At 38.4% G+C, this 25285-nt stretch overlaps 1 protein-coding gene across 2 annotated transcripts in view; it reads right to left on the bottom strand.

Annotated features, from left to right (window-relative positions):
• Window positions 1–25285, bottom strand: part of LOC116333377 (protein unc-13 homolog B) — a 64814-nt gene that overhangs the window by 23824 nt on the left and 15705 nt on the right. For both annotated transcript variants that reach the window (XM_039614629.1, XM_039614630.1), the window contains exons 4-10: window positions 23567–23684; window positions 22594–22717; window positions 18899–18972; window positions 18625–18682; window positions 16085–16298; window positions 3578–3874; window positions 3370–3466 (exon numbers count right to left, since the gene is read on the bottom strand). In XM_039614629.1, the coding sequence (XP_039470563.1) occupies window positions 3370–3466; window positions 3578–3874; window positions 16085–16298; window positions 18625–18682; window positions 18899–18972; window positions 22594–22717; window positions 23567–23684 (982 nt within the window). The remainder of the gene's footprint in view (window positions 1–3369; window positions 3467–3577; window positions 3875–16084; window positions 16299–18624; window positions 18683–18898; window positions 18973–22593; window positions 22718–23566; window positions 23685–25285) is intronic.

The following is a 25285-nucleotide window of genomic DNA, read 5'->3' as shown; positions in this document are numbered from 1 at the left end:
AGTCTTAGCTTCTAAAATTTAAATTACAAGAAAATTAAACATTTTAATAATAATGATAATAATAATAATGATAATAATAATAATAATAATAATAATATAATAATAATAATAATAATAATAATAATAATAATAATAATAAAAATGGATTGCATTTATATAGCGCTTTTCGTGAACCTCAAAGCGCTTTACAATTCCATTATTGATTCACTCTCACATTCACACACTGGTGGAGGCAAGCTACAGTTGTAGCCACAGCTGCCCTGGGGCAGACTGACAGAAGCGAGGGTGCCATATCGCGCCATCGGCCCCTCTGGCCAACACCAGTAGGCGGTAGGTAAAGTGTCTTGCCCAAGGACACAACGACCGAGACAGACAGAGCAGGGGATCGAACCAGCAACCTTCCGGTTACTCTGTATTTTACAATACCTTTGTAGTCAATTTACCTTATAACATAACTATACCTTAGCAAAGTTTTAGGAAAGCAAATTACCAACTCTATTAAGTAAACTAATTCAGGGAGTACATAATATAATTGCTAAATACATTAACACACCCCTGCACTTGAGGTCTCCAATAAGCACTTTAGCACAGAAGGTGTGTGTTACCCTGATAAGCGTTTAGTGGGTAGAAAAGTATAATCAGCCAATCAAAACTGACTGTTTCAGTCACCACTCTGAGAATGAAAATAAGCTGATGATCTTATCAGCTGAATGGAATCACCCTATAGGCAGCAGTGTGCTTCACAATAAAATTACAGTTATAAATATTCTTTTTGGTCAAATTTATTAATTCCATAAAATTAAAATTATTAATAGCCATATTTAATTTACAAACATACCAACTAATGCTAGTTTTAGACATACTTGGTGAATATGTGTAAACAAACAAAGTTGCATCAATGTGTAACTAATTAATTGATTGACTGACTGATCATAATAACTGAGGGGCAGGTAGGGGTTCGGGCCATATTCCAAGTGAGTCAATCTTCAGCAGTCTCCCTTGTTTTCCTCTCCTTATTAAATAATCAACAGCTTTCATTAAAAAGAAAGAAAAAGAATAAGTAAAAAAGGCATCTTGCTTTTGACTTTTTTAGCTGGCTCCTCATCAATGAATGAGATTTTAGAATACTGAAAGAAGAGATGCTTTCCTGACATTTAATTGGCTAAACATGGATGCGTATCTATGCCCTACACTACTACATCTCCCATACAGTAACTTGTACAATCTAAATTTTTTAAATCAAAGTATATGTTTAATATATATTTAAGATAAATATGCTAAATAAAATGTAATCCTTACCTTATCAGAAAGAAGGAACAACCTGTAGATGCCATCTCATAAAATTGATTAATTCCACATGGAGGGTTGCTCAGCAGCTCGTAATAGCAATTCCCTGTATTTTATAAAAATATTTCCCCAGGTCTACTGGTGAATATTGTTCAGTGCCAAACAAACCAGCAGATCTTCCTTCAAGTTAAAAAAATATACAAGTGCTGAGTTCCTGATTTCTACAACCGAAATAGCCAGCACAGCACAAGTAGATGATCACACAGCAGTTCACCCTCGGCTAAGTAGCCATCCCTCCCACCCTCTTGCATGCTTTCACTGCTCTAGCTCTCTCTCTCTCTCTCACTGTTCTCTGGGAGTCTATTCCAGTGCAAACCTAATCTGAGGTTGTAAGACTACCAGCTTTCAGCTGATCACAATCACTGTAAAGAGTCATTTGTCAAAATGTATTGTTTTTAAAACTTAAAACCATTCAAGCTAAACAGATTGGCAATACTACTTTCCCTGAGTGACTAAATGACAATTTGTGGAGTCGAAGGATAATATGTATAAACGTTAAAGCATATTCTCATCAAGTATGGGTTATGAATTTGCCTCCCATGATTCCTTGCTGTCATCAAGTGTGATTAAATTAGTACAATCTCATTCCAAACCTTTCTTTGAAAATAAACAAGCACGTATGTTTTACAGTATCAAATGTAGCATTGTCATTATGCTAGTCACTGTGATGCCATGCGAAAACTTTCCACTTCTAATTATTTATAGTCTTTACCAGCAGCCTTGTGTGATAAGTATTTCCTTGCATCATTTAATAAATAGCACTTAGACAGCTTTCACCCTTGATTTATACTCATGTCTTCAATCACTCATTTATAGTTCATGTTCATCTCAACTACATCATGGAAGTCATCATCATAATGATAGCATGCAAGGGCTATATGCCCTGCTCCTTCATTGCCATGCTGTTAAAGGTTTAGTCAGGGAGGATGAACTATAGTTATGACTAACAAATCCCAATATTGTCATTATGAACACGGTAAAGTCCAGTCTTTCTGACTGGTCTTAAATTATTAAATGTAACATTTAAACTTAAATTCTCCAGAAATGGTAATGCAGATTGCCCCAATATTTGGTCACATTACAGTTGATTCCATAATCCCTCAATTGCCTTTTTAACAAAGGTCATTTTATTTGTAAAAAACAAAGAAACAAAGAAACAAACAAACACATGGGCTACAGATGCTGATTGCAACCTACACAGTATATGGAGATATGTGTCACTGCATATATTCTGTTTTTGCACATTCTGATAAAATACACAACAACCGTTTAGTCCACACAACATAAAAAGAAATACTGGTAGCCACCGCTACACCTCAGCCTTCTAACAGATGTAAAAATGTAAAATTTTAGGTGATTTTCAGAAAAGTTGACATCTGAACTTGACCTTGAGTTCAAGGTCACTGAGTTCAAAGATTTTTAGTAGCTGCACTTGGTAATTATTTGAAAATCTTTGGTGACGTCCTTCTTGTGTTATCGCTTTCAGGAGATTTTCAGAATCTCTATCTAATTTTTTTTTTTTTGAATTTGTCAAACATAGCAGTGAGCAAAACATCTATTAATGCCATATAGATTTTTCATGCAGTGAGTAATCAGCCTAAAATCAACACTATATTTCTTACTATGAGTACCACATGAAGAGAGTAAATTCCACATTTAAGACTTAATAAGATGGAGAGGAGACAAAGATGTCTCATATAAGTTACAAAATGAAGACTACTTAAAAATTAGAGAGGATCATAAAAACTTTTGCTGCATAGTTTTAGCAGAGGAGCACATTGTTAGTCATGTGCCTGCAATTAGGACACCAATTCACTAGAAGTAATATCATTCTAGTACATTTTAGTGCATCTGCATGAACATTCAGAGAGACTAAACTCAACCAGTTTCAAAGGATTGTATGTATGTACGTGCTTGCAAATGTTTTGTGTGTACAAGGACAGGGAAAAAAAGAAAGTTGGAATTAAGGGTTAATAACCGATTGAACATTGTTGGAGGAACTGAAGTTAAAATAGTGCATACCTCCCGCAGTTGAACTCTGACTTTAGTGATGGCCTTCATCCAATGAAGTCTGGATTGGGAAAAGGGTAATGGTGGTCCATCATCATGGAAACTAGGTCTAGGTTACATGGATTTAAGCATTAGATGAAAAGAAGAGAAAGAGGAAATTTCTCAGTTCTCAAGCATTTTCATTATATCACACACAGTTGAATTACAAGCAAAAATGTACCTGTGGAGTTTAGGGGATCCTGTCTCTGCTGTAGTATCACTTTTCAAGTTCTGTCTTTTGTCAGGGGACAGCCTATCCATCTCCCGCTCACTGACCACAGAGTGTCCATTGATGGAGAGATTTGTGCCATTTGTGCGTAGCTGCCCATTGGTAGAAGGGTGAAAACCAGTACTATGATAGGAGTGGAAGGACTCCTCCAGTTCTGATCCTCCAGTGCTCTCGTGGCCAGTCTCACTAAGCTGGGAGCTGGTCTGGCTAAGATTTCCTGATGACCCAAAGCGACTACTTTCCACTGGACTACATTGGTGAGAAAGGAGTGAGGAAAACATTCAGAATGGTGAAATATCATTTCTGAATATTTTATAGTTTTGAGTTTCCACTACAAAAGACCAAATGGATTCGTAAAATATGATGATTACTAGATGTACACGTAAAAAAATACCTAACAAATGAAAGTTTACAAATTAAAGCAGAATTCCATGACAATGTTGCAACTTAATTCATAAAATTTATATAGCCCAATTCACAACAACAGTCGGCTCAACATGCTTTACTCAGTTGCTGAAACATACATATACATATATATATATATATATATATATATATATATATATATATATATATATATATACACATTTTTGCAAGTGCCTAACAAAAGGGACTGCAAAATGAATAATGATATAACAATAATAACAATATAATGATAATAATAATAATAATAATAATAATGATAATAACAATGTTTGAGTACAATGTAGATTCAGCCAGAAAATTAAAACTCAATACAACATTGTTGTGGAATTCAGATTTAAAATGACAAATGATACTGCAGATACTAAACACAAAAAGCCCACACTGAACAACACAGACATAGACACAAAATAACTAAATTAGTGAAAATTGACTGCAAAGCTGAATAGGAAAAACATTTTTTTTCAAAATTCCCAATACATCATAAATGGGGGGGGGGATGCCATTTATTGTACTTTTACTAGCCTTTTTGTATTCAACAGAAGGTTGGACTGGTTGTCCAGCTGCACTCCAGAGTTAGGACCTGCAGAGGGGTAAATTTCTACAAGCCTTTCCTTCTCCTTTGGGGTCAGGGATGCTGAAGGATCTACATCAGGAGTGGAGATGCAAATCTGAGGAGTTGCTATATCATCTGTGGAACCTACCGGTTCAGTTTTTTGGGCTTCAGTTGTTTCGACCTTTTGTACAGTCTCATTGCTTGCTGAACTGTTGTTAGTTTGGGGCTGAGAAGTTATAACTGGGACAGCTTGTGATTTGGATGGCTGTGTCTGCTGAGGAAAACCTGCATTTTCCCCCAGTAATGAAATGGTGGATGGCTCCTGTTTTTCAGTATTAGATTTTTCCTCTTGAAATATGCCTCCAGAAAGATTTTTCAGCCCTGAAATTAGGCTACTACCTCCTTCTGTCTGAGACAATGATGAAGCAAATGATGGTGCTGATGACATCAGGGATCCAAGAGATTTTCCTGCATTGCTCTGTGCTGATATAAACCCAAACAAAGACTTAGCTTGAGATGGCTCTGCATTGTTGGGCAACTGATTAGGAGGTGAAGTAACATTAACATCTGCTTCTGTGACATCAGGTGGGACTGACTTGTCACTTTCTTTACTCTCAGGGTCCTCTTTAATAACCATGGGCTTCTCATGTATCACTTCTCCCTCACCTTCTGGTTTTTCTTTTTCATTGTTAACTACCTGATGAATGACATAACTGTCTTTTGCTACACTTGAAACAGTAGAAGTTTTTAAACAAGCTGTTTCAGATTCCACAGCACTGTCATTTATTAAGGTGCCAGGCTTCACTTGATCTTTATCTTGCAATGTTGAGCCCATCACTATATTTGCACTGGTGATTGGTTTGGGTACTGCTGGCACAGATTCAGATGGCTTACGTGGTTGTCCCATTGCACTGGCTGTTGGTTTTGGTACAGCTGGCACAGATTCAGATGGCTTAGGTGGTTGTCCCATAGCCCCAAACAAAGATCCTCCTATGCCACCAAGTAAAGTTGATGCTCCAGTTTGTGATCCTGCAGTCTGACCAGTAGCTCCTCCAAACATTCCTCCAAACAAAGAACCACCAGTCTGAGGTGTAACTCCAGAAGCTCCAAACATTCCACCTAGTAATGAGCCACCACTCTGGGGAACTGCAGATTTGGCACTGGATGCTCCCCCAAACATCCCACCTAATATTGAACCTCCGGTGGTGGGGGCAGTGGCTTGAGTAGCAGACTGAGGAGCAGACCCTTTAAATAAGCCTCCAAGTAATGATCCACCTGTTTGTGGAGACGCTGTCTGGGCACTGGGCCCTCCAAAAATGCCCCCTAGTATTGACGCACCAGTCTGACTGGAGGAAGGTTGGGGTGCTGTTCCTCCCAATCCAAAAGGCTTTTGCTGTTGCTGACCTTCAGTGGGGGTAGGTGTTGGTTTGAAAAGAGCGGACATGAAGCCAGTAGCTGTATCTGACTTGTCTGGCACTGGAGGTTTCTGTTGTTCTTGGACCAAAGAACTTACTGACTGAGGGAATGGTGTTTCCTGTTCTGCATTAGATGTTTTTGTATCTTGACTCAACTGACTACTCCTTGCAATCTCTGAATTTACAATTTGTTCTGTTGATGCACACGTTTCAAACTCTTTAGACTGATTTTTTTCAGATAAGGCAGTTTGCTTATCAGTATCTTGGCAACTTACTCCTTCTATGAGAATATCCTCACCTTTAGACAAGCTTGCAGCAAGAGGCTGAACTTTATTCTCAAATGTATTTGGGATTTCCACTTGATCATTGCTTTTGATCAAAGTATTAATTTCACTTGTATCACCACCAGTCGAAACAGTTTTACTGTCAATGGCTTTTTGTTGATTAGTTACAGTTGATGTAGTACTGTTAAGAGTGGTAGTTGATATTTTGTCATTATTAGATGTTGGAGTAGTTGTTGCAACTGAAGCAGATCCTCCAAACACTGAAAGCAAACTTGTGTCATTAGGACCAGAAGCACTAGTTAAAATACTACCTAGAAGAGATGTACCTGTCTGTACACCGGCTGTTGGAGATGGTGAACTGCCCAAAATCCCTCCAAATATAGAGTTTTTATTTTGGGTTGTCTGATCAGCCCCACCACAACTTCCACCTGTGGACCCACTAGTCTGCACAACAGATGAAACTGCTGAACCACTGAAGATACCACCTAAAATAGACCCAGCAGACTGGGATCCAGCAGCCTGGGGAGCAGATCCTCCAAATAAGCCTCCAAGTAATGATGACCCTGGCTGTGATCCTGTAGTTTGGGGAACAGAACCACCAGTCTTGTTGAGACTAGCTTGTGGAGCAGTCTGCGGTACAGACCCTCCAAATAATCCACCTAGCAATGATCCTCCTACTTGAGATGATGGTGTTTGAGGTGAAGAACCTCCAAACATTGCCCCTAACAGAGAACTTCCAGTCTGTGAAGAGGGCTGAGGGGCAGAACTTGCAAACACTGAAAACAACCCCTTGGCTGGTTGGTCTTTCAGGCCCGATGATCCAGGTGTAGACCCTGTAGTTGACAGCCCTGTTTTGGTAGAACTTGGCTCAGTGCTGGGTGCAGAAAATAAAGAAAGAAAACCTTTTCCCGGCTCATCTGAGAAAGATCCAGTTAAAGATGGAGGATGTGGGTCTGATCCACTAATCACAGAGGCTGAAGGTTCTTTAGAAAAAGAAGGATCCTGGGGTGCACTCTCTGTGCTCATTTCCTTATGCACAACAACACATTCTGAATTTGAGTGCTTAGATATAACATCACTGGCTTCAATTGAGTCGCCACAAGTATTTGTGGTAACTACAGTAATATCACTAGATGGGGTGGCTTGCACTTGACTGGAGTTACTATCAGATTTGTTCGCTGAGAATTCACTTGAGAATTCACTAGAAAGGGCATCTTTGAGGACATGGTCACTTGAAATAGATGCTATCTGGGAAGAACTTTGTTGTGAATGAATAGCTGGGGGCTCTTTGGCAGAGGTGACAGCAGATGAACTGGGAGTCTGTTGTGGTGTTGGCAAAACATCGTTAAAAACAGAATGCATACTCTTGGTTGGTTCTTTTGGGACTGCAGTCCCTGGTGTGTAGGGCATGTTTGTATCTCCTCCAGTTCTTGGTGGTTGAGGGGAACTAGGACCACTAAACACGGAAAACAATGTTTTTCTTGGATTTTCAGTAGAGGCAGACAATCCACCGAATATACCCCCAAGAACAGAGGTAGCTGTTTGTCCTTGTGGCAGAGGCTGTTCTTGTGGTTTAGATGGTGCCTGTGGTCCCCCTTGTTGTTGAGTTTGTGACTGGACTACTCGTTCTTGAAATGGTCTTGTTGATGACGGTGTTTGTGGCGGGTTGGGATCACTAAACATTGACAACAGCCCCTTCATTGGGCTTTCAGCTGAACTTGATGACCCAGGAAGAATTCCCCCTAGAAAAGATCCAGTTTGATTTTGAGATTGTTGGGTGCTGTGACTGCCAAACATTGAAAGGAACCCTGTAGATGGAGGATCCTTTGGAGGGATAGTTCCCCCCTGTGGTGCCTCAGTGTTGGGCCTGGATTCGTTAGGAGGTGCATGAGGAGTTGATGCTGACAACTTTGATAATAAACTTTTACCAAGTGTTTCCGGTTGAGAAGGCTGTGAAGATGTGCTTGATGGGTGTGTTTGAGACAATGTCCCAGATTTATCTGTAGTTTGCTGAGTATTTGGCCCTGTAAACATTGAAAATATAGTTTTACCAAGTGATTCTTCCTGTTGACCAGTAGGACCAGACTGGTTAGATGCTGCTGATCCACCAAATATTTCTCCAACTGAAAATCCAAACAGCCCACCAGATGGTTTACTTTCAGCTTCCTGCTTTGTTTGTGCAGCAGGTGGCACAGATTGTGACTGGCTTGCTGCAGAGCCTGTGGGGATACTCGGAGTAGACACTTCCAATATATTTTTATCTGGGATTAGGCTCTGCATAGACCTAGATGAGCCACTTTGGTCTAACGTTTGCTGTCTCTGAATACCTTTAGATCGAGATGCTGATGTTAGTGAATCCTCTGTAACACTAGGTTTGATTTCCTGTTTTTGTAGTTGAGAGGTCTCAGTGCTAAACAGATTACTGATTGACCCAAAAAGATTTGAAACTCCTGTAGCCTCTTTATTTGTAGTGGCACTTCCTGGTAAGGAACTTGTGCTGCCAGTTTTGCTCTGTTGATTTGGAGATGTGTCAGTAAATTTATTGAGAACTGGTTTGGTTTCCTCTATTCCTACTGCAGATTTTAGGAAGTTCATGAACCCTGCCTGTGGTTGTTCAGATGGTTTTTCCACTGGTATGTCCATCGGTTTATCAGATGTAGGTTGTCCAGTTGGTGCAGGTTTACTAAGATATTCTTTTGATCCTAAAGGCACTGTCACATTGAGGTTTGTTGGTGGAGTCACTTGTTGTACCATGGTAGTCTGCCGCGAAAGTTTAGGTTTCTGAGTTGCATGTGAATTTGTTGAGTGTGTTGCAGGGTGAGTCACTTGAGGTGCTGTTGGTACTGTGGGCAAAATTCTACCCTGTGCTGTTGGTACTGTGGGCAAAATTCTACCCTGTTTGGTAACTGGCGTTTCAATTTGTTGTTTAAAGCTTTCTGTCTGAGTCACAATGGCAGTAGATTCTTCTCTGATGATCTTAGACTTCAGACTCTGAAATCCTGATGAAAGGATGCTTTTAGATTGTTTGTCAGTGGCTTGCTCACATGTGGACTTACTAGAACTGTTCAATTCAACCTGTGATGTTTTGCTGACAAAAGAGGTTATTAGGGAAGAAATCTTCTTAACCTGACGATTAGGTTGCTGTTCTCCTGGAGACACTCTTTTCCTCCATTCTTCCTCTGATACATCATCCACATGTTTTATTGTAACAGCAGTCGATGAACGCCGCCGTTGGCTAGGTTGGTAACAGTTATAAAGTAAGTGTTGATTAGAATTTGCTGTAGGAGTAGAATTCAGGGAGACAGAAACCTTTTGAGCAAGAAATGTCTTTACTTCCTGGTTATTCCAGTATGGGCCAATATGATCTCTATTATGACATGAAAGGTCAATGATGTCATTACAATAATCTTGATATACATAACTTGGCTGTCCTGGATCCATCTTAACTTTGTTTAATGTATAGGATGAGAAATCCACACCGGGCTGCCCTTGAGACAGAAATGAATTTTCAAACATTTGAGAGAATTGTTCAAGATTTAAATTCATAATCTCGTTTCCTTTTCTGTAGGCAGCGGACAAATCTAGGGGGGCATTTAGAAGTTGAGAATCCCTGTGATCTTGACCTGGAAGCCAAAGAAGCTCATCTTCATTGTAAAGTGGAATTTTAAAGCCACACACTAAAACCATCTCATTCTTCAGCCAAGCACTTGGAAAACTTTCTAACTGCTGTGCATTTCCCCAAGATTCATCTTCAGGGGCACATGCATACACATATTCTCCCGCTGCATCTGTAAGTAAAGCATAAATATACTCATGATCTGTGTAAACAAAGTAGCCACAGTCACCGTCTTCTGCTGGCCACCACATTCCTTGCTCCAAAAGAGCCAGCCACTGCTGATACCATTCAGTGTCTTCAAGGTACAGGGAGTCTTCAAGGTCTATGTTTGCACTTGGAGGATCTACTGGTCTATTCAAATTAAACTGACTGTGATGGATCATGCCATTAGTGTGAACATGGTGTGAGTGTGGATTATCCATTCCATATTGCCAGTTAGCTGAATAAGATAAGCTTGGAGCAGTTTCTTCATAATACCCTTCATGATATGAAACACCATTCAAGCTGTAAGTGCTACCATCATTAAATGAATGCCATTTCCCAAACTTGGCATTACTCTGTTTAGTAGTTAAGTTCAACACACCTTCCCCATTGGGTAAATGTTCTATATTTCCCAAGTCTTCATAACTATTCCATAATTTTCTCTTTGGATATAGATCATCATTTCTATATCCTTCACACTGATGTGGTTTATATTGTTCTTGGTGATAAACAACACCTTGCCATTGCACAGTGTTCTGATTCTCAGGTACTGGTAATGGTGTACTTTCAGAACTGAGCCTATATCCTTGATTCTCCACCGGGAAATGATAACCTAGTGACTCATCCTGAAACTGCTGCCACAGAGCACTTTCACGGATCCACTGGTTTTCATCATAAGAGGGACTTACTGCATATGCAGACAACTGATAAAGGTTTTGACTTGTAGCGCTGTATAAAGATGGGGAGCTTCCACCAATATATGGATGCATGGTCATGACTGGTGAAGTTGCACGACTTTGTAAAAGGGAATGGATATTTCCTGTACTATAGGCCATTGGGTTAGTTGGCCTAAATGAACCAGAATTATATAACTGAGGCAAATTACCAGTGCTCTCTGAGGAGTATGTCGTACAGCTCTGAAGAGATCTTGCAAAAGTAGCTGATGTACGCAAATCCAAACTCTCAGTATCAACTGACACAGGTGCACTGATTAAAGCATGTCTACTCTTTCCTGGATTGAGAGAATCTGGATTGTCTTTTTGTAAACCATCCCTTCCAAGGTTTAAGTTAGCACTTGTTAATATGTCAGAATAAGACTCTGTGAACTTGGCTGAAGTAGTCTGTTGTCCAGTTATCTGATTTGTTCTTTTCTCTTTTTCTGCCTTTTCTTTTGATTGTTGTTGTGTCATATTATTGTGTGGCTGCTTTTGCAGTGGGCTTTTCATTGTAACTGTATAATTATTGGCCCTTTCTTGAGGTGGTTGTTCTGTTGATGTTTGACAGGTTGTGTGAATACTTTCATTTGATTTTGTAAACTTGTTTAACAACCCTGAGAGCACTCCCGATTGACCCGGTGTCTCTATCTGTGTTGGATCAGTCTGGTTATGTGGTATTTTGTTTTGCTGATGTGTTTCATAGGTGTTTTTGGGCTGCAGCTGTTGAGCTGTGTTTTCTGAAGGGGATTTAAAAAGTCCAGAAAACAGATTACTTGCATGTGTTGTTTTTTGCGTTGTGCCATTTTCTGGCCGATCTTGACTAGAAACTTGGATATTCTTTGTCTTTAATTGCTCATTATTGGATTTGCTTAGTGTCATTCCATGCTGATGAGCTGACAGTTGACTTTGTGTGTTTATGTTGTCTGCTGAAGCAAATTTTAAAAGTCCAGATAGAAAACCACCTTGTTGGGATGGTGCTTGCTGAAGTGGAACAGTCTGCTGTCGAGCAAATCCTGGTTTATTTGTCTCGTATCGGACACCGTGGTGATTCTGAGGAATGTTTTTAATAGGAGGGCCTTGGCTTGGACCTTGAGTATTCAGTTGGCTCAGACCTTGTTGACTGCTTTGGTGGTGAACTGTTTGACTCCTTGAAATATTCTCAGAGGATTCAAATTTGAGCAAGCCAGATAGCAGCCCCTTTTCTGGAGTGTGTGTTTGCCGAGTTCTGTGTGAAGTCTGCTGCTGACCAAAGTAATTGCCGGGAATGTTCCTTTGTGCTTCACTATCACGAGATTGTCCCTTTTGTTGCAGGTTTTTTGTCGATGAAATGTTCAATAAACCTGAGAGAAGACCCCCTATCTGTGGAGTTGAAGAGGTTTGTTCTGGGGCAGTGTGTTGGGAAAATTGTGTGGGATTATTTCTGTTGAATGGCTGATTGTTAGCATGCTGTGATAAATGGCCAGATAAGTCACTACTAGAGCCAAATGTAAGAATTCCAGATAGCAATCCACCTTGTTTTGGTTGATTGACAGTCTGCTGCTGCATTCCAGATTTCTGATTTGATGTATGTTGGGCTTGTGAGACAGATGACAGTTTGCTGTTCTGAGATTGCTGATTACGGATTACATTCTGGTCTGGACCAGAGGGTGCTGGGGTAGGGTTGAATATGCTGGAAAACCACCCTTTCTCACTATTTTCCTGGTGCACAGGAGGATTCTTGGTCAAGGTGGTCGAAGTTGTTGAAGTCAGATCATGCTGAGGATTCTGTGTTTTTATGGAGGCACTGATATCTTCACTGGATGCAAACTTTAAAAAACCAGAAAGCACACCACCTTCTGCTTTGGGACGTTGCTGAGTGGAAACGTTTTCAGATGAAGGGAAAGGTACTTTAGGCTTACTAGTCAATGCCGGGTCTTCAACTGGTTCCTCTAGTTGGGGGTTCTCTGTGGTTCTAAACACTGGATAAATTGCCACAGGTGGAGTTCCCTGGGGTGGAACAGGGGCAGCAGGTGTGATCAGTGAACTTAATGACTTCTTAAAAGGGCTAAAGAAACTGGTGTTTGCAGATTGTGTTGGCCCAGTTGACCTTTCTGGCTCTGGAACAGGAATACTCTCTTTATTCAAAATTGACTGGATTTGTGTCTCATATAAGTTTCTATCATAATTTTGTCCTGAATATTTTTCGTGTGAAAGTCTTCTTAATTTTCCTGTTTCACTACCTCTGTTATCAAGCCATCTCTCTTCCAATTGTGTATGACTCTGAGAACATGTGGATTCCAATGCCTGTTTGCATTCAGCCAAATTCACATTATCTGCTGAAAAAAGCTTCAAAGGATTTAATCTACCCAAGACTGAGTTTTCTGGAGCACTTTGAGGTTTGGTTACAAGCTCGGGTACATGGTCTTTTGCACTTGTTTGAGTCTGACACCTGCTGGGAGTTTGTGTTTCTTGATAATGACTGTGTATTTTGGCATCATGTGGTGGGTGAGAAGGCAAAGAATTGAATGATTTTTCAGGAGAACTTTCTACTGGAGAGACAATAGCTACGGGAGCTGTGTTATTTGATTTAGGAATGAAGGACAACAATTTTATTAGTCCAGATTGTGAGGGTTGTGCAGATGATACTTGTGGAGATAGGGCAGGCTGTTTAGGGCCTCCACCAACTTTGTCAGTGAGAGAAGTAAACAATGAGCTCATGGCATTTTTTACTCCTGAAATTCCCTGATCAGATTGGGGTTCTTCTCTTAAATCCTTTGAATTACTTTGTTCCTCCCCAAATGAATCAGTTCTATTGCTACCATAGGAGGATAGCCTAGACTTGCTTGATTTAGGCAGGGATCCATATTTGCTAATTTCCTCTTCTTTTTCAGCTAGGTATTCAGACACTGTTTCAACAAGACATTGAAGCTCATCCATAGGATCAACATATTCATCACTTGGCTCTTCTACAGGAGAGAGCATTGCCTCTGAAACCCATCCTCCTGATTTAGGTTTCCCATACTTCTTCTCCCAAAGGCTCTGTGAATTTTCTATGTGGCCCTCATAGGAGAAAGAATGCCTATCTTTATAATGTCTTTTGTTCTCTGAGCGAAACTCATCAGCCATAAAGGCAATGTCATTAACATTGTCCTCTGCTCCTACAGGGTGGTGCAGAGGACTCTCCAATTCAAAATCAAACTGTGCCTTCCTTCTAGCATCTTGCCCTTTTTTGTATGCCACATAATTCTCCAAAGTGCTGTCCAACTCATTTTTAGCCCACATCCTTGTTTTGTAGAGAAGCCCATTCTGATATGGTCTCAGATCTGATGTCATACGCTCCTCTTCTTCCTGCATCTCTGCTACCTGTCGCATGAAAAGCTCCCCTCTTTTCTCACGGAGGAGTGCAAGGTCAGTGGGAAAGGTCTCTTCTCTCATTTTGTCTGCTTCTGGACTGAGAAACCCTCCTGGGTCTGTAATCTTTTTCTTTCGCCGACGATCAATAGTATCATAACCCTCAGGATAGGTGGCAGGCAGACCACCACTATGCTTTGTATTCTGATGGATAGGTGAATGTGATAGCTCAGAGTAGGGTCTTCCCATGCGAAAGATAACGCTGTCTTCATCATCTATAAAGTCACTTAGCTGTGGCTTGCTTTGCCCCTTGTATTTGTTTTCCCAATCTTCAACCCCCATGCCAGAATCTACAGGTATAATTCTGACTCTTCCTTTCTGGTTTAAAGAGCTTCTTTTTTTTTTTGTGTAAGTTACAAAATAAATGTAATAAGGGTGTGGGAATGGATAAAGGGATGGAAAAGAGGCATACAAAAAGAAAAAATGCAAACAAAAACACAAGTTAAGCCACACAGTAAATTATGACAGAAACAAATCTAAATAAATCTTTTCGTAATGATGACCTGATCTATAATATATATGATAAGCAATACGTAACATTATATTCTTTAATAAACATTTTTGCAGTTTTTGATGATCTTAACTAAACTGCCCAGAAGGCATACCAAAAGACTAGAACATAACATGTTACACATTTCATTTGACACGGGTAATAAAACTCTTTGTTTGCAAGTGTGAGATTGTGTGCATATGGCTCCATGTTTGCACGTGCCTCACTGAATTTAGATTGTTGTAAATCCCCACTGCAACAGACATGCTTATCAGCACTTCCACAGTCTGTCTGTAAAAGTCTTAACAGGAAATGTCCGCGAAATCGCCACCATGTGGCATTCATGGAAGAGGTTTTTATGTTACAGCTGAAAGGCATGTGTCTATCACTGACCTATTTCCTCCAGAGGTGTGAAAGAGGGATTTCCTCTGTGATATACCAAGAGCATTTCAAACTAACAGGAACTTTAAACAACCCAACACACCCCCAAGACAAAAAGAAACATGAACAATGAAGGTCTTTTTTTCAGACTGTAATCACATTTTTTTTTCTGATGTAGAATTATCCGGATCAACTCCCTATCAGTCAACACAGACAGATTTGTAGCAGTCTCACTGGTGCACATGCATGCTATGGCAAGTGCCAAGAACCAAGAACATTTGTTTTCTGGACCAAATACTTCCTGACAGCATTTTAGTGGCGTTTTAGTGACCATAATAACAACAACAAAAAAGAATATATTATTTTTGTATATTAGTAACAATCAACATATAAACACTTTATTGTGGCAATTTGGCCAAGAGTAAACAAATAATCCTGATATTCTTCCTGATGTATGGAAGATAAAAACATAGGCTTTTGCTCAGGTAAACTATTCATAACAAAATTAATTAAGAAGTAATTACCAATTCTTTCTCTGTGAAACAATCTTATCTAAAGTAAACATTTCTGACTAGGTTTTAAACCCTAATTAAGGGAGGCATAAGTAATGTCATTATGGTACCAATTACACTTGCATGATTTATCTTTATAATTTCATTGATGTTGATTTAACTCTGGTTATTATTGAGGTCATAATGAATAGACGACTCATTTTCAGTTACATTATTGAAAAGCACTTCTAAAGTTTTGCACCATTTGTGTAAAAAGTGAGTGGGAGAAAAAAAAAAGGCAAATACAGCCATTACCGCCGTGATTATATTACTTTGCATTAGACTACAGCAGTACACAATAAAACAACATATCAAAACTAACTGCTGCAGTGGAAGCAAGAACCATCAGGCTACACTGCCAGTATGTGTAAGCATAAAGAGTGTCTGATCATAAGTGCATGAGTGAGTGAAGGTATCCCTGGGTGACCCTGTCTACCTGCTTCCTCTTGGGTCCCTGTAGTCCAGGTCGAAACTGTGGACAGAGTCTGCGCAGCCATCCGGGCGATGCTGTGGCCGAGGCCCCATCGGGTACTGGTGCATAGATGAGTTGGGCTGAGCAGTTGTGTGGTAACGTGGAGGCAAACTGTTACTGGTCTCACTGCGGTAATCGCTATCCCGGTCATCTACAGCACTGTCCTGGTCATCCAAGGCTGCAGCAGGTAAAAAGACAAGCTCTAAACATCCCATCCTGACAGATTGTAAAATCGTGGAATCAAGTACGTTTAGTAAAATGGCTTTGTTTTTCTATCAAACCTTGCTGATTATTAATGTAAAAGAAGAGTATGTGTTCTTATTTGAATTTTCATTAAATATAAAAATGCAAAAAGCTGAAAAAATAAACAAACCAAGGTTACCTGATGCTAGGTGAAAAGTTAAAAATGCAAACATTTAAAATTTTCTAAAGACTATGGGTCAAGTGCAAAGCAGTACGGGTCTTCTGCAAAAAAAGCAAAATGTTGAATACAAGTTGCAAAATATGGCAGTTTCTAGACACACTCTTAACCATTATAATGATGTCTGAGTAGGACAGGAAAGCAACAAATGGACACAGAGCTACACAAATCTGCAGCCAGGAACGCATTGTGTGGTTATTTTAATAAATGTTAATGGCCCTGATGTGACAGAATCATTCTGATTATATTTTAATGTATTTCACATCATAAAATGTCATAAAAATTGTGCAATTGATCCAAATATTTCAAGAATTTCAAGAACAAAATAAAAGATGCAACTTTTACTAAACAAGAAAGAAGGTAGTATTCTATAATTCAGCATCCTAGCAAAAAATTAAAAAATAAAGCTGACTAACTGACTAACAATAGGTTTGTAGAATTATAAGAGCTAATTGTGTACAACCCTGGGGTTATTTGAAAGTGATTTATTCAAAGTAAACAGAGTGGACAGACCCACAGAATGGCACTGTACTCTGGTACAGTCATTCTCAATTAAGAAGGTAAGAGAATCTTCTGAATGAGAAGATTTCCATGAAGGATAAAAACAGATTTTGTCAGGATCGCTCTTATTATTTTCAGGTAAATGCAGACCTTCCCTTGCTCTTTTAGCAATAATAATATTTTTTTTGTGATGCTGATTTTTGTTTATAAAATACTAAAATAATTGGTTATCACTAAAAGGGTTACAGTGCAACACAAGACAAAGTTTCTAACAAAACAATTCACCTCATGTGGCTTTACTTAAATAAAACTCCCACCTGTGCACATGTAGCCTGGGAAATTCATAGTCATGAATATATCAAACCATTATATCACTGCTTGCACTGTTTGTTGCCCCACTAAGAAAATAAAGTGCTGTACATGCAAGTACTTGTGCTAAATGTAAGGCAAAGAGCTGTTCTTCACCTCTCTATATGTATGATCCCATAGATTCATCTACAGAATCATTTTCTATAAGAAAAGTAAAGACTGTGAACTTTATTTCTTGTTAGCCCAGTTAAGCCTCTATATTTATACATGAAAAACAGAAAATAATCATTTTACAAAGGGGCAACCTTGTGTTGAAGTACAGAGAAGAAGACAGTTTGTAAGTGTTCACCCCACACAGCTTCATAATAATTTTTATAACTTCATATAGGAAAGCACCAAAATACACCACTTTTTGAAACTGACCTTACCAGTTCAAAGACAACGTCTTTCAAAAGCTAACCTAAGGCTAGTATTGGGTAGGGGGATAGCTAGGCTGGGGTTTATCGTTTCAAAGTGATAAAGTCATAAGAAGTGATTCATAAATATTTAGCAAAGACTGCCACCTGTCATTTCTGTGAAGGAACTGCAATTCCCTACAATAAACACATAATAGGGGCTTCCATTGTTAATCAGACTTCTAGCAATGCTTGTTTATGTATCAGAAGATTACTTTTCTGGCTCTTTTCAGGAATGTGCACAATATAATAATAAATGATACATGTGTTGTAAAAAATATTCTAACATCAGCACAGGGCATACTGTAGAAAACAAGAAAACAGCAGGAGCATGATGGGAGAAAATGTCAAAAGGTAATCAATGAATACAGTGAGGAAAGAAAAATAAAATTAAGTAATGTGAATTAATTGAATGGGAACCTTATGGATTACTTGTTACAAGGGGGACATGGGGCTTTATGACATGCAGAAGGGGAATGAGGATTGGCCAAGGGGGAGAATTTCATCAAAGTGTGTTACATACTCAGTGAATCAGTCCATCCGAAATAGTTGCCTGGTAAAAGTGCAGATGTAACAAATGAGAGGCAAGTCAGAGGAACCAGGGATTGTGTAAACAAAGAAGAATTAAGTGCTCCTGTGTTGTAATAATTGGACAATGAGGGAGCCCCATAAGTGGCAAACAAACACATAAATTGTCACAAGAAATTTAAAAGAAAAAAAATAAAATAGAAGTAACAAGACAAATGAGTCTGAGATCCAGAAAGATGGAAAACTGGCTCCATCTAGAGGTTAAAAGTACAACACATTCAGGTACTCACAGCACTGGGAAGCTGCAAATGGCAATGGGTGACTCTGAACATCTTCCTGAAGAGAGTACTAGAGAGGACAGAGAGTAAAACAACAATTTATTCATTATCATTATTATAATTCATGTACAATTGCTACTCTATCAATGTTAGGAACCAGAAATAATTATAGATGTTATATGCATGTGCATTAATAATTAAATTGTGCATATAATAGCATTCTTTATTGACTGGAATAATAAACTTAATTTTATATGAAAACTTTCTGGTATAAACTGTATTTTACCTCATCATGGATTCCCATTCTGTTGATGCGCTCAAGTTTGCCAGTCCAATACTGCGCCTCATCATCCGGGATATCTGGCACAAAAACATGCATGTAGCAAATATAAACTTCAAGCTTCATTTCCCAGCATGCTATCATAATACATTTTTGTCTGTTCAATTTTTTATGAGCTGTTTGGAAATGAAGAAAATAGTAAGTTAGCCATAACATACAAAATAAATGTCAAGTGTACAGTGTGGCAAGTTACAGGTTTCCTGAAAAATTATAATACAAAATTGAATTTCAAATCCACAAATAATCAAAAGATAACTTTTAAGCGAAAAATACAAAATAATTACTCTACGTTATTTTTTTTTACTGTTTGATATGATGTCTGGTAGACTAGTCGTACTTGTAAGGGGGATCTGCACTGCACTGCAGACAGATGCACATTAAAGGCCACACACAACACAAAGGCTAGGACTTCAAAGACACCACAAACCCACGGCTTTAATGAATGGCTTTGGAAGCACAGAGTCATGATGGGCTCCTGCAACCTTAAAAGGGCTCCTCTTAATACAGAGGAAGAGGCTCTCTCCCACACAGTGGACACTCTGCTTCAACTTTGATGCCTTTTGATCACAAGGCTTAAGCATTACATGCAGTGCAGTATTAAAACAGTGTAGTGGTCAAGTACAAAAAGGTGGTGGGAGCACAAAGGACACTTCACCATACAATAACTAATTAACTAATATTTTTAAATGTGAATCAAACTTTAATATTGAAAAACTTGCCAATATCAGGTAAATTCAGCTGTTTTTGATTCCTAGCAAGCTCCAAATGTCAGGATATTTAGTCTTTATTTATAGATGACCGCAAACACCAAGCTGAACTACAGTTCGTATTTCATCTACAGTATTGTAGTCTTGAGTCAACCCTCATTTCCTCATTTTGCTAAGAAAAATTATAAAAAGGTGCAACCATTTATTGAAATATGTGGAAACATAAATGAAATACAGTATACAAGACAGAAACAGAGTTTCTAATTGTAATGAGCTTAAAAGTCAATATTATCATGACCACCTTTATCCTTTTACACAGCCTGGACTTTCTTAGGCAATCTTTCTTGTACTTTCTTTAAGTAGCATTCAGGAATTGTTCCCCAGGCATCCTGAAGGACATCTAAAGCTCTTCTTTGGATGATGGTGGCTTTTTGGACAGTTCTATGTAAAGATGATCCCATACTGCTTCAATAATGTTAAGGTCTGTTGATCCCCTACTAGCATTCTATAGTGTGTGTGTGTTTGTTTGTTTGTTTTTTTACCCAGATATGCTTTAACTGCACTGCCAGTGTGTTTGGGATCATTTTAATGCTATAAAACAAAGCCACTACCAATTAGATTCTTTCCAGATGTTATTATACAGTAAATCAATATCTGATCGCCCTTTTCTGAATACAAAATTCCATCAATTTACAATAGATCTCCAATATCACTGCCTGAGATGTAGCTTCAAAAATTACAGATCATCCACCATGTTTTACAGATGGCTGCAGACACTCACTGTTCCAGCTCTTTCCTGATCCTCTGGACATACTGACTAGGGCGGGGTATCGGTTTCGATTTTTATAATCGATTAAGTTCCGATTCACAAGGTCCCGATTCGATTCGATTCGATTCGATTTTGACTCAGACAGTCAGAAGTATTATAATTCTGATCAATTATCAGTACATATCCATATTTTACATCTATGTATAAAAACAAAGCTGAAACTTGTGAGACTTTATCAGAGGTTTAATCATCACAGCAGATGCCCTTGTGGCAAAGTAACTGAGGATAAAATGCAGAAAAACATGAAGGAGATTTTCCTGGCCTGGCTTGTTATAGCAGATAACCACCTTAAAAATATTCTGCAGCAGATCAAAAACTGAAGAAAACCATAAATCAACATATGAACATGACCTGATGCTGCTGAAGTGAAGCAGAGCAAAGTTACAAAGGTTTTTATTAGAGACACAGCTAAGCGTTTTGCAATTTGGCATAATTTGTAAAAGTTTAAATTTCTTTGCTATTGAACAGCAAGAATGAGGCTTTCTTGTCGGAGGTCATTTTTGAAAAAAAGAAAAGCAGCGAAGGCGACAGCACTGAACACAACGGTAGACTGGTGCGTACTAAGCAGGCGAATAATGCAGAGATATAAAACACAGATTTGACATGGGAAACTGTTCTTGAAGTACACTGAGAGCTGTGCAGGAAGTGTGATTTTATTGTGGTGGAAGCAAAACAGCAAAATTATTCAAACTAAAATCGACTTGAATCGGGAAATCGATTTTTTAAACATACCCACTAACACTGACAGTGATTCGAACCAAATTTTCTACATTTCTTAAGTCATAAGACCTGGTGCCACTGATTTTTAATCCAGTATGTGTGGAAACTGATCTGGACCTTGTTGTGTTGGCACCTTTGAGACCAAATAAAAGTAAGGGAAATTCCAACATTATCAGCACAAATTAGTAGGTAACCAATTCTGTGAAATGCACCTATACAGTCCAATCTCGAATTAACTAAGTACTTAACACTCTTGTCAAAATAGTCACCTCTGGCTAGTCCAGAAATCAGTAGCTGGAATTATAGTGGCTGTCTATCTTTTACACACAGTCTGTGATCTACCACAGAGTTGTCAGGGTTATGTGTCCTTTAGCCCACTGTGGAGATTTTCTGCCCCTATGTAGCCAAATAAATAAATGCACCTTTAATGAAATTTGTATTCATATTCTGACATGGATCATTCCAGAAAACACTGATTAAGTGGCTAATGGACCCAAACTCAGAGTCATATATTCCTCTTTCTTATGTTAGGAATGCTTTTGGATATTTCTAATGGTTCCTAAATCCTGTTGGCCACAACAGGACAACCTGGCAAAGACAAAATTATATTTACGGACCCTAAATTAATAAAGGAAGGTCTGCTATTGTTGAATTAGTGACCTCAGCTTATGCAAGACAGAAACAGGCGTCTCATTCTCAAAGGCACCAGATACAGGATGTTACACTGTAAGGCAAATATCTAAGACAAATATCTGGACTGCTTCTAGCCATAAAATCCTGCTCGACTCCACGCAAAGGGAGAATGTTATGATGTGACCTTATATGTATCTTGTGTAAACCAGGCTGTTCTGAAAATAGGGGACTTTATCTAAAAATTCATGTGATTCCTAAACAGTTCATGATTATTTTTTTTTGTAAATATCCTTGAGTTAATGTTGAAAGTCTTAAATCCAATGGTTATCTGATTTAAAATCCACTGTAGTGGTCAAAAACTATGCACAAATTGTGAATCTTTGTCCAACAATTGTGGACTCAACTGTTTAGCCATTAGATTTTCTGTTCAAAAGAAATTACTACTAGGTACCATATGTCTGCACAAGACCAGTGGGTACCAGGCTATGATGTTACACACTGCCCCAGGCTTGCCACATTTTTTTTTTGTTCCTGACATTTCAGCAGGAAACATTTGTGACCTTTGAGTAACTCTCCAGATCAAGGTTTGATTTACCCTAAGGCAACCAGAATAACTAATGTATCTATTACAAAACATCTTACATAAGAGCTTTAACTGTATTTACAAGTGTGGTTCAATCAACTGAACAACTGTATGTCTTAGACTCTGGAAGTCTATTGTGCAGCTAAAATGGTTTCAGATTTAATCTCACCAAAAGGCAGTTCGAAACGAGTATCTAGCAGGACTCGATGAGGCGTCGGGTTCTTCGTGCCATATATCTCATCAGCTTTCATCAGGACCTCTGCATCCAGGAAAAGCCACTCACCTGAGCCCTCCTGAAATTAGATGTAGACACATTCATTTATTTACACAGACAATGCCTTTGCATGTATTCTTCAGTTTATGCTATGCCACTGATTCTTTTAATATGTATTTAAGGCAGTTTTACTGAACTAATATTGCCTGGCTTTTTACTATTTGTAGCTCAGATAGTGAAGCCAAGCGCCATTTATAATAAAGTATGTTTAATGTAGTGAAAAATTCAAAGTTCATTTTCTTAGTATTATGCGGGTCAAACAAGAAACATTTTTGTATAAACTACTTTTTTGTATGTAAAAAATACATATTTAACTTTTTGATTTCCAATCATCCTGTAACTGTAATCATCGTGTAACATATTTAAACATATTGATCATTTTCAAATGTCTATTTTATTCGAAACTGCCTTTATACTTGAAATTTCTGTATTACTTAGGTTTACCTTAGGTTTAGGAATCCAGTATTACTTTACTTATTAAACTAACAAGTAATTTATGAACAGAATATAGCCAACACACGGGTGCTTGCATTTACTTATTGTAGCATTTGAAGTTTTAGTACGACTAAAAATTCAAAGCGTCCCTTTTATGAGATCATCATTTCACATCTTTGTTGTGCCAACTGGAATTACTTACATATATCTTTCTAGGGAAAAATGCAGATAGACTGAGCAATATTTATGTAAAGGTACAAACTTTTGTTTTGTCTTTTGTTAATTTTACTAATTTAACATCTATTGATTGATGAAGTTAAATGCTGTATTTTGTTACTTCTAATGGATGGATTTCAAGTGGCTTTTTTCCACCTCAAAAGTTTGGACTAAAATTCACTTATACTTGACTTTTTGTGTGGGTGTAAGTTCTGACCTCCTCTGATTGTCGGACACTTTTTAATGGAATCCATGCAGTCCCCACCATGGTGTCCCAGATGAGACCTTTGTTCCACACCTCAACAATGAGGCCGAGGTCCAGCCGGTTGATCTCACTGTGGAAATTCAAGTAACAAATGATGATGATGATAAAATGTCACTGAATTAAAGAATGAAACAATAACCGTGTTGTAATGTAACTTTGTTATCAGAAATTTTTAAAACGGAAAAAAAAACCCACAAGAATTGAACCAGAAATTTCTAAAGGATTGCTATCAGGAGCTACAATCGCTTTAGCTACAAAAGCTACTTCCTCATTTTGTCCTGTAGTAGCTGTCATAATCATTTCCAGCCTTGTTTTGTCATTCAACATGCTATTCAAAGGGCTCAAAACAGCTTGATGACAGTATTAAAATGGCACATGAATTTTAAAAGCAACCACACACCAAGGGCATTTGCATATTCTCATCTGTGCCACTTTACAACTACTGACGGACCAAACAAAAGCAAGATCAGAGAAAAGATAATTAAAAAAAGAGCAAGGGTGGGTGTGAGGGTGGTGGGGTCCAGAGAGCTCAGGTGCAGAGATAAAGGCCTCGTAAATCATTTGCTCATTGAAAAGAGAATAAATACATATAGCAAGGTATTTAACTGGGGCTAATTTTAACCGGGAGATTTATTGTTGTTCATGTTGCTGTTTAGATTATCTTTTCCAGTTGTGCCACCTTTTATTTTAACGTTTTGCATTATCCCTGTCTTTTTAAACATGCAAAATAAACTGGTAAAGCCAAAATTGCTAATAAATTGCAATCTATTTTCAAATACAAATACAAGCATCATCATTCATTTCTTTAAATCACTTTCCAACCACTTTGTGCAAAAGAGAAATGATTTGAGCTTTATCCTAATGCAAAGCAACATTAACAATTTCAGTCTAAATTTAATAAAAACAAGCTTAATGTAATATACACATCAGTATGAGACTGTGGATAATTTTCACTATGATGGCCACTTTGTGTAACATATCAAGAGCACAGATATATATAGACTGATTTACAACCATGTAGTCCAACCTAATTCAATTTAAATTCGTACAGTACTGTTTTTCCTTATATGAATACACATTCACCGGCCACTTATTAGGTACAATTCCTTGACTGCTCATTAAAGTAAACTTCTAATCAGTCAGTCACATGTGAGCAACTGAATGCATTTAGGCATGTAGACAAGATCAAGTTGACCTGCTCAAGTTCAAAACAAGCATCAGAATGGGGAAGAAAATTTAAGTGACTCTGAACGTGGCGTGATTTTTACTGTCCGCAAACTGCTGATCTACTGAGATTTTCTTGCATAACAATCTCTAGAGCTTACAGAGAATGGTCCAAAAAAATAAGAGAAGATATCCAGTGAGTGGCAGTTCTCTTGGTGAAAATGCTTTTTTGATGCCGGCAGTCAGAGGATAATGGGCTGCGCTGAGGTGATGGGAAGGTTACAAAAGGCCAAACATCGAACCTTGGAGCAGATGGCCTACAGCAGTAGAAGACCACTTTGGATGCTACTTTTGTCAGCTGATAACAGGAAACTGAAGCTCAAATTTGCACAGACTCACCAAAACTGTACAATGGAAAATTGGAAAAATGCTGCAGGGTCAGAATTTGGCATAAACAACACGAAAACACAAGTTTAGACTAGTAATGGTGTCATTTTCTATTTCATA

The sequence above is a fragment of the Oreochromis aureus genome, linkage group 7 (assembly GCF_013358895.1).
Source record: "Oreochromis aureus strain Israel breed Guangdong linkage group 7, ZZ_aureus, whole genome shotgun sequence".
In the NCBI taxonomy this organism is placed as follows: domain Eukaryota; kingdom Metazoa; phylum Chordata; class Actinopteri; order Cichliformes; family Cichlidae; genus Oreochromis; species Oreochromis aureus.
The sequence above is the reverse complement of the archived record's forward strand: the minus strand, read 5'-3'. Positions and strand labels throughout refer to the sequence as shown.